Genomic DNA, 11044 nt, shown 5'->3' with positions numbered 1-11044 from the left:
AAATGTGGATGGGTTTGGATCAAAACTATATAGACATTTTGATAGACAGTATGCAACGACGCATCGCTCAGTGTACAGAGCGACACGGGGGTCTAACTGATTATTAACTTTATGCATTTTGAACTCAGTGGTTCTATATTCATTGTTTTGTTTCAAAATGATGATATTGTTGCAAATTGAAAAATGAAACGACTTAGATTGAAATCCGGATTTTTTTGCACTTTACTATACAATTTATGACTGCACATACGGATTCCGGACCGTGGCTACAGCCGATACCCTTTGACAGTCTTTTAGTACATCAATGCGTAGTTTGATCTAGAAAGCAGTTTCAAAACTTCTTCGTATATCTCTAACATGGACTCTCTAATTCCTTTCCAGAATTCAAATTAACGCAAGCGCAATTGAAGTTTTATTCAATGTAATTAGTCAACCCACTGACATTAAATAAGGATTTTGCATATTATTGCATCGTTGAGAGAAGTTATATTTATTTCTGTAAAAAAGGTTATTTAATTTCACGTTACATAGTGGCTCTAAGAAACATCACCATCTGGTGTAAATGGAGATGCTCACTTTTGCATAAATTCTCCCGCTGATCTTTGATAGCTGATTATTATTTTGAATATCCAAATATACTCGTATCATTAAATAATATCTGACGACACACACTTTCCAAAAGAAAAGTTTAGAGATGCCATCAATTTTGATTAATTTCTAAGTTTTAGACAGCACGCAAGAATTTCAAACTTGCACATAGTCTTCAAAAATTTAGAAAAAAATAAATACAGAAGTTATCCTATAAAAAAGGTTACGTGTGTTGTAGGCGGGTCCGGTTTTAAAATAAAAATACAATTCCTGACATGAATCATGAGTACATACCGTCTATAAAAGTTCTTGATACCCTTTGAAAATTTAACTCGCCATTTAAGATCTCATTGTTTAAAGAATTTTTAAAACTATTACACGAACTGTGTTTCACAAATAGTTTTTCCGAAACATTTTCTTTCTTTCTTTTTCGAAACACGTTTTTATTCAGGCTTTCAATCACTAAACGTTTTTATAACAAAAGCAGAATCGTTTGACACCATCTCACATATACATGTATTTTCAACTCGCAGCAACAACGGACGACCTACTCGTGGATTTGCCATAGGCACTGCTCTAGTTTTATGAATGTTTATTTTGTTTTATTAGATTTTTTATTTTGGTGTGGACAGACGATAACGTAGCTCAAAAAAGCATCTCATTTTATTTCTATATCAATTTACTTCAGAAAAATAAATTCCGAAATTTCTTAAGCATGTGATTGATTCCTCTAAAATTTGTTGATTGATTGTAGAATATTAACAGTAAAATAAAAAAAATATTTTTTTTCCCCAAGCATTTAATTTCTGTAAGGATGATTTTTTTTTCAAAATTATATTGATGAGTATATAAACGTGATCCTTAAACAAGGAAATATTACAAGTCAGTAAGAGCACTCGGTTTTCCTTGTAAAAGAGATACAAATCGCTGTCATCCCGCCCTCGCCGTTTACTTTGCCTTACATCTGCCTGTAGGCACACCGTACTCTAAATAAATCTGAATTGAAAGCAGAATATGCCGAATACCAATGCACTTGAAGTTTTTATTTTGTTCAAAATTAACAAATCAATTCTGTTAATAATTTCTCGCTGAAATGCACACCACTGGTTAAAATGTCTGAAAAATGAAAGGAAATAATGGTAGGAAATATGTTATTTAACACTTTTGTTTAACCTAGTTTTGATGCATAATACTGAGGCTTAATGATTGTTATTTCATTCTTAGGACAACTTGACTACTTCATGAAAAGTTAAATACATTCTTATAATTAAACTCACTAAATCTAAACGAAAAAAAAAAAAAAAAAAGAAAGTTAATATAGTAATTCATCTCAAATTCATAATATCTATGAAAGTACATTTGCAAAAAGAAATATTTTCATTCATATTATATATTTCTTAAATGAAAGCAATTAAAAATGTCGAACTACAATATATTCTAGAAACTTACTGTGCTATTGATATAGTTGAAGCATTTACGGAGTGGCAGCCTCAATTTAGAGATGACAAGTTGATGGTAATACACAACTTCTATTATAATAGAATGAACTTCAGCAATGATGTTGTTTACAACTGTGACATTTACATCCTCAGATTCCATAGACTCGTCGACATACTAAGTAACAAAGATAATTAAAACACCTCAGATAATTCATATTTACGTAGACTTGTTAATACATTAAATCACATATATTATTTTAAACATAGGTAGAGTATCATTTGAATTACATCAATGCTTTTCAGCCCCAAATGAAAGATGAAATATACATCGAACAATTGTTGATATTCGTTTTGTATTTGTTTTGTTATGTTTTAAGGCAACATTTTTGGTTCTTATAGCACTTTTTTTCCTGTCTTATATTTGTTAATTTTTGTTTTCTTAGATCCCGTCAAAATATATCAAAAAAAAAAAATTCCTGTTTTGTTAAACTTGAATCTTTTATTCTAACATAAGAACGTCTACGTTATTCTCAACTTTTTTTTTTTTACTTTAAGTTGATTGTATGTTGATTGATTGTTTTCACATATTCAAATTTTATGAATACTAACCATCCTGATTAGAGAGCCTATCCCATCCAACAAGTACACACTGACTACCGATGCCCCATGGATTGTGAAGGACACGCTTACAAGGTTTGTCGACTGTTCAGATAATGACAAAAAAAGAGACATATTGTGGTGTCCATGTTCTGGAAAAGAATATCCCTTGCTTGAAAACAATGCTTCGTATGCTGATCCGGCGATTGTAACTGGTAACGATACTTTTACGTCGGTCACCGCTTGACAGGCTGAAATAAGATAGTTGTATGTTGATTCCAAAACGTCCTATCAAACATGACTTATTTTTAGATAAAAATTCTTCTAAAAGAAAGTGTCATGTTCTTTATTGTAACAAAAATAAAGGAGTAAATGCGTGATGTTCCTTGAGATGAAAATTAAAAGTATAGCCTCAAATAACCTTAAACTGCCTTTCTTTGAACAGAATATGGCTTTTGTCAAATAAAATGAATATATTTTATATAGGTTAAATGTAATTGCATCTTGAATTGCAAAGATATAGTTACCTCTTTCACAAGCATAGCCTTCAAAACCAAGTTTACACTTCATACATATTCCCGTGTCTGGGTAACATTCTTCACAGTTTGATGGACACGGTTTAGAACACTGAGGAACTTCGACCACAGGATTAGGACAACCTTGGTAAAGAAAAAAACAATATGACATGTTCAACACTTAAATCACACTTCATTTTTTGACACAAAAAAAATATTTACCATAAACCTCAACTTCACAGAGGTCACCATAAGCCATGTTTGAATACCCGGAAGGGTAGGTAACTCCGGGCAGACGTTCATTGTAAAAAATGACGTATTGTCCATGGCAAGGACAATCAATAGACACGTGATCAGGAATGGTTTCTCTTGTGTAATTTGTATCGTGGTGACATAGGATTCCGTCATGACGATTGGTGGTGTTCGAAATGTACAAATAAAATCCTAGGAAAACTGCCGTATAGCCATTGTTTATTCCTATAACAAACAAACGTAATATAATATCGGAATTATTTTGTCTTTGAATATATAAAACCAAATTTATTATAATTAAAAGAAACCGCATAAACAACTACACATTTTCTGGTGACATAAATTGGCTTAATTATAATGACGTTTTCTCCATTATCCATGTGCAATTTTTAAGAACAAAACTGTACATTAAAGAGATAAATTATATATGCATTACCCCACTGTACGTTATCGGTCCTGAAGTAGATTACGACATGGTCTATCATGTATATTTTCCCCAGATTAACCCACCATGTTATTTGTGTTGATGGTTTTGATATAGCACACTGTCCACTTGAGTAATGGCGTGACGTATATCGTCCATCAACTGCTTTATCGCTTGTTCCCGAAGAGGAATATGTCGCAGACTGCCAAGTTCTTTTCTTGTAACTGAGATTTTCTAGATCTGAAATTTAAAAAAAACTTTTGATTCTTTTTTGCAGAATAGAGAGTGTTAATGATTTGTTTTTAAATGACCACGGTATAACTTCATGAATCCCCAAAACTATAACCCACCTGTTTTTCTACATACATTGAAAGTATGTAGACGAATGTTTCAATTTAATAGGTTAATTAATGAGGAACTTCTCCTAGTGAATCCAGTTGCTAAACTGGACTGGTGCTCTAAAATATTTCTTTTTTTCCAGATAAAATGATGTAAATGTACTTTCGGACATTTATTAATTGCCGTTGGGTATTGGTGCTCCAATTTCATCGGATCATTTTTACCTTGCACGAAGATGTTATTATATAAATAGTGCCTGTTTGGGAGGGTAACAGTTGAAATTTACACCCCGAGAAAACCATTGTCAACCGACGCGAAGCGGAGGTTGACAATGGTTTTCGAGGGGTGTCAATTTCAACTGTTATCCTCCCAAACAGGCACTATTTATTTTGTTATACTGAATGTCTTTTTAAAAATTTTTAAGAAAATTTTACTGCTTTTATATAGGAATAACGTGAATTCTACAGCGAACCGTACGCGCATAATTTTCGTGCAGGTAACATTTTTTAATGTTACCCGTTGCCAAGTGCGTTGCTAACGCTGAGGGTAATAGTAAATATTATTAACTGCGTCTTGACCAATCAGATTTCAGTATTTAACATGAAAGTATAACAAAACGTTTTGTTGATCATTTAAATATGCAAATAATATGATGAATCAAAATGTCGTCTTAAGTGGTCTTGAATAATAGCTGATTGGCTTCAACATCAAATGCTACTTTTGATATGGTCTATTTCATGTACCTCCTCAGACGTGTGGTTAACCATGCCACGTTTTAAATATTGTCATATGGGAATAACTCGATCAATACAAGAAACATACGTGTAGCAAAATATAACGGTTCGTCCTTAGTTTGTCCCATGTTTTTCTTCCCTCATTTTTTTTTATAATTGTTTAATCAAAATGCACATACTTATAAAAAAAATACAGTTGAAATCAATAAAAGTAAAAATTCAAGATACGTGTATCTTTATTGACAAATACCTCTCATGAACGAAAACAAATTTCTTACGAAGATTTGTAATTGGATATGTTTACATCGTTTCACCATTTGGAACTCACACTAAATACCTCGCACAATATCCAAGATATCATTCGGGTTGGATATTGAACCCTGAAGCGAACGAAGGGACGTTTCAAGACATAATCTGGGCATTTTTATATCAGTTGATGAACCTAATCTCAACACAAAAGTAATTATTATTATCGAAATATCAACCGAACAATGGTGGAAGAAAAAACTTAGGACAGTGTATAGTATGTTGATCCTGCTGAATCATTTGTTACAGTCTGTGGAGTATTTTTGATATCCTTCTAAGGCGATCAAGACATTCCAAAACACCAGCTTATTTTATATTTGTTTGCATTGTTTGTATTACTAAGCGTTGGTTATATAAAATAATGAATTCAATTGAGACTGTTGATAGATCTGTTTTCATCAACCTGTTTGACAGTAGATTGCCTCATGTAGAAACTGTTCATACCAGGAGCATATCTTTGCGTATCGCAGTAACTTAGATACGAAATCTCCATATACAGGTGATAAAGGTATATTGATATATATTTTAAGTCATCACGTTTTTCACAAACTGATGTTGTTATATTGCCATCAATGTCCCTTTCCAGTATAATATTTAAATATTAAACTGATGGCTCGGATTTTATAGCTCATGTTGAATTAATTTGTAGGGTTATACAATCATTTTTTATTTTGTTGGTCAAAGATAAACAAGAAATAATCTTAGAAATAATCTTAATTTGTAATTTTCAAGGAATCCACACAGTTTTGCCAAAAAAACTTAAATGATTCCAAAATACTTAAATTTTTTAAAGTTCGTTTTATCTGTTTTTGTGTATTTGAATGATTTGTTTTTATTTATGATGCAACTATCTTTTTCAAGATATATTACACTTAAAAGTATTTTATTTACAACTACAGAAAGAATAATTGTAATAAAGCAAGTGTATATACTCACCCTTCCTACACATTTCGAGACACATGAGTCTGCAGGCCTCGTCTTGAAACATACTCTGGACAATAGGACAACCTGAAAATAAACATTACAAATTATCTAGTTTAAATGTAAAGATAGTATGCACTTTTTTTGTTTTATTGATATCATCATAATGTACCGTAAACTTCTACTTCGCAGAGGTCAGCAAAAGCATATTGACTATGTTCTGCATAGTATGTGACTCCTGGTAGTCTCTCATTGTAATATATAACATAGCGTCCAACGACGGAACAGAGAATATCCACCACCGATGGTATTGTATTCTTGTTGTATATTTGGTCGTGAAAACAAATGACGCCATCTTTGTGGTTAGTGGTGTTCGAAACAATGATTGAAAATCCTAGTAATCTTTTTGAAAATTGGTTATCTCCATCTGTCAAAAGAACATATTTAAATCATTTAATTTTAAGCAAAATTATAATATATGAATATTCATTTTTTATGTTTTTTTTTAAATTTATACATTTAATGCAAAGAGAAATATAACAGATTTATTTATCTCACCCCATATTCTGTTATCCGTTCTGGAGTAAACAACAATACGTTCAATGCGACGAATTTTTTCTAAATCCACCCTCCACATTACAAACGTTTGGCCGTTTTTAGTAGAGGTGCATTGACCGTTGTATATACTCAGATCACTCTTTTTACCATCAACGAGTCTGGAACTTGGTTGTCCGTCAAACAATGTATGTAGTTGAAAAGTCGGACGATGTAATGCCAAATTAACTGGATAGGAAAAACATAACAATGTGTTATTGATATGAACCTTAGGACACTATTCATATGAAATAGGATATTTCACTTTTGTAATATCTAAAAAAAAAAGAAGGAAAAATGTTGTTCATCATGATTAAAAGTCACTGGGTTTCAAACGGCATAATGGAAGTCAACAGTCGTAAAAACATCATTTTTCAATTTTAATTTTTGTATAAGGAATAAAATCAACAGCTTACAAGTTTATTCGAATATAAAATTAATTGGTCAGTTTGCGCTTTTTAAGAATTAAACTATTTCAACTTATCTCATTTTTGTAAATTTGGAAGCTATTACGTTAATTCGTTACAATTTAATTATCAGCCATTAATTGTTTATTAAAATGGCCAAGTGATGGCTTAAATGGTATGATTTCACAAATTTCAAGCGTCATGTATGGCAGATTAATACGTTTATTTTTACGTTAGTTACTTCACCTAGACAACTTTTTTTGCACAATACGAACTATGTTTCTGCCATTTTTAGTAAGATGGTACATTTCAAACAAATATTAATTATTTTACAATGCTATTTCAATTTCGGTAATCCAACAACTTTTATACAGGACGACATTCATTTGCGATTTAACAGACAGTAATGGTACTCTGCGACTTATTTTTGCGACAAGCATTTCTAATATCTGTTTTGCTAAATCAACCATAACACAATAAGTGATTCGGGGCGAGAAATTTGATGCATCGACGAAAGTCTCAAGAACATTTTTCTCACGTGAATGAAAGCTGACTTATAGCAGTTCAAAAAAAAATTCATTAAAAACAACTAAACTAACTCACTTCGTTCATAAGAATTACAAAAGTGTCCGGAAAAACCACGGCGACAGCCTCCGAGACATTTTCCAGATTCGTAGTTACAATGGTGACAATTAACTGGGCAAGTCTTTAAGCAATCCCCGCCATAGAATCCCAAAGGGCATCCTTGTTGTTATAAAATAAAACAAAGACAGTACAGAAAGATGATGCATACATAAATATAGAATCGTCCAGTATTTACAAAATGTGTCATATTAGCTACACATGAATTGAAATTACATGTATGATTTTTAAAAGAATATGATCATATTATGATTGCTTGATATCTCATGTAATGATGACATTTTTGTATTCTTTTGTATATTAATTACTATAAAAAGACACAGTTCTGATTTTTTTTAAATTTTGTTTTGTTTTCACAAAAGATAGAAACAGAAGTAAGATATACCTTTTTAGTCATAATGATGAAGGATAATATAAGAAAAAAATATAAAGATAATAAATATTACCATATACTTCAACTTCACATAAACTAATCTCCACTTTATCAGAATAGCCAATTTTCAATGACAAGTTTCCTTCTCTTGTGTTGTAGAATATCACATAGCGGCCTTGGGAAATACACTCAATGGCTATCCTAGACGTAATGGTTGATACCGTGTAGTTGGTGTCGTGATAACACAGGACTCCATCTTTCTTGTTGGTTGAGTTTGATACATATACGGCGAAACCGAGAAATCTGCTTGCATAGACGCTGTCAGCTTTGTGTGTATAAAACAGGATAATATATCTCATTGATACCCAAAAAGTAAAATCTAATACTTTAAATAAAACTTAGGTTACTATTTATTTGTATATACATATTACACCAACTATTCACCTATTATGAAAAAAATAACAGCATACCAATCGCTCTGAATTTTTACAACACACCATTCAATATATATATCAACTCCTTTTTATGCATTGGTACAATAAACTTCAGTAAAAAAAAACAAAAACAAAAAAAAAAACCCAAAAAAACCAAAACAAACAAACAAACAAACAAAAAACAAAACGAAACAAAAAAAGTCAAGTATTAATGCGAATGTAGGTGTCAATGTACACTATGGAATCATCTCATATTATCTTTTAAAGAACAGCAATTACCATTGATATTGAAGATTTACAAAAAAATAGATTTTTATGTATTCATCGATGTAAAAATAAATTTTAATGACATAATTCTTAATATTCCCCGTCCAAATGAAAAAGACATTGCGTTAAACATTGTTTCTTACATTTGATGTTCAAAACAATCAAAGTAATAGAGAAAACAATGACGGAAACTGGTTAATCTTTACGAACTTTTGAAATAATTCAGATAGTTGCTTAACCTTAAATTTTTGGTAAAACGTAGTAGCATAGCTGAGAATATCAAACGTAAAATTTGAAGAAAAAATAACAAACTTTTCTTATCCATTGAAGCATTATGCAAACTATTAGAAAGTAGCAAATACAGAAACAGGAATAAAAAAGATGAAATTATCAATTTAATGTGTTTTATATGCTGTTTCTGTGTGTCACGCAATCCCGCAAAAGTGAATCATAAAACATGGGAATGAAGTCATTAAGAATTTATCTGGACCACAAAAACGCCCAAATCTGTGATAAATGGATACCTTTCACTGTTTCCAAAATCGATATCATAACAAAACAAAAAAACTTAAAAGAAAATCATTGTAGTAATAATTTTTTAAAGTACAGATTTAATGTTTATTTATGAATTATCCAGTTGGTTGCGTGTGCTTTCTTAAATATTTGTTAAAAGAAGACTCGTAAGTAAAAAGAAAGAAACAATTTATAAAAGTGAAATGAGCTTACCAAATGTAGATCCCTCTGTCACGTGGTACAATACAATCTTACTGATACTGTTTATTGTCTCTAAATCAACTAACCACGTGACTTCAGACGAGGCAAAAGATACGGCGCACTGGTTTCCAATTGCTGATAGATTAGTATACAGTCCCTCCACTGCCTTGTCCGACGAATACTTGTCAAGTGTCTGCCAAGTCGGTTTTTTATACGCTAGGTTATCTTTGGGTTCAAAAGTAAAAAAAAATCACATTAACAATTTTCATACAACAGTAATATCTTAAATGTGCTAAGATTTGGTTTAATTAGAGCATAATGTAGCTTAGACATATATTGTTAATTATGTTGTTAAATGATAACGAACAGATCATGATATAAAAATGGTACCAGTCAAATTTAACACTCACAAAATATATCATTTTACCATTTTTTTTAATTTTACGAGGAAAAAATACAACAACTACTCTTAAGGATATGTCAATCTATGTTCTAAAAAGATATTGTCGTTCATAAGTGTTATGAGGTAATTTAAGACATACTTTTTAATATGCTTAACTTAGATGGAAAACGAGTGTATTTTATAACAGTTTTTTAAAGAAAAAAACACCTTAATTTAAAAAAAAGAGAGAGAAAAAATCACTTGTTTGCAAATGTAGAGAAAAAATGAACATTCTTGCGATCAAAAGTAAAACATAACAAACCAAGTTAGTAATTCGTGTACTTACATCCCGTCATCAGACTTGGCATAAATACAACCAGAGTAAGCAAGACACAAGTTAAAGGCATCATAGTTTTGATAAGAATGTCGGCTCTCACAATTTTGCACTCTCTGAAAAATCACTATTACTAATTTCACTGCCGTCAGACTTCATTTTTTAAAAGTTTTTTTTTTTTTTTTGTTTCTATCAGCAGACTTGTAATGATGATATAATGTGTTTTTGAAGTATATGAAACATAAACAAGATGCTAATAATCACATGTTATTGCAAATCAATATCAAAACATATTATTGTGAAAGTTTTGAATAATTTAGACACAACGCAATGTTTACCGAATTTTAAAATTTTCAGTTGATCATTAAAAAAATAATCACCTGGGATAGGTACAAACAATACTCTTAAAGCAGACGAAAGGAGTCTCACATATTCACAGTGATATATGTATCTCTCCGTCAACAAAATGTCTAAATACATTAAAAAGATTAGCGTTTAGTGATGCCTGAAGATGAACAATTTATACTGTTGCGTTACACACACACACACAGAGAGAGAGAGAGAGAGAGAGAGAGATGAGATGAGATGAGATGTGTCTAATATCAACATAGTGACATCTGTACCTCCCCTTCAACTAAACGACAATGTATAGCAATATGATAAGTGTTTATTGCTGATGCCGGTGGATAAACACTATTCACTGTGACGTTACTATGCAACAACAACAATGTTTGCAACCAATAAAAGAGCCAATAAAGAACATTACAAGGATAAATCGAGTT

The 11044-nt window shown here is 31.2% G+C and overlaps 1 protein-coding gene and 1 long non-coding RNA gene across 2 annotated transcripts; both read right to left on the bottom strand.

Annotated features, from left to right (window-relative positions):
* Window positions 1-1435: 1435 nt before the first annotated feature.
* On the bottom strand, window positions 1436-7848 carry LOC136276039 (uncharacterized). Its single transcript, XM_066086769.1, has 10 exons — window positions 7720-7848; window positions 6674-6898; window positions 6288-6542; window positions 6131-6202; window positions 3828-4055; window positions 3362-3616; window positions 3152-3283; window positions 2637-2875; window positions 2038-2202; window positions 1436-1704 (listed from the first exon to the last, which is right to left on the bottom strand). Exons 2-10 carry the CDS (start codon window positions 6750-6752, stop codon window positions 1696-1698), a joined length of 1434 nt encoding a protein of 477 aa, XP_065942841.1. The 5' UTR covers window positions 6753-6898; window positions 7720-7848; the 3' UTR covers window positions 1436-1695.
* A 390-nt stretch (window positions 7849-8238) lies between these two features.
* On the bottom strand, window positions 8239-10546 carry LOC136276034 (uncharacterized). The gene is made up of 3 exons (XR_010714520.1): window positions 10275-10546; window positions 9559-9771; window positions 8239-8456 (listed from the first exon to the last, which is right to left on the bottom strand). It is a non-coding gene; the product is annotated as an uncharacterized lncRNA (long non-coding RNA).
* Window positions 10547-11044: the final 498 nt, after the last annotated feature.

Source organism: Magallana gigas, chromosome 1, assembly GCF_963853765.1.
Source record: "Magallana gigas chromosome 1, xbMagGiga1.1, whole genome shotgun sequence".
NCBI lineage: Eukaryota > Metazoa > Mollusca > Bivalvia > Ostreida > Ostreidae > Magallana > Magallana gigas.
Note: the sequence above shows the minus strand (reverse complement) of the source record. Positions and strands in the feature narration are given on the sequence as shown.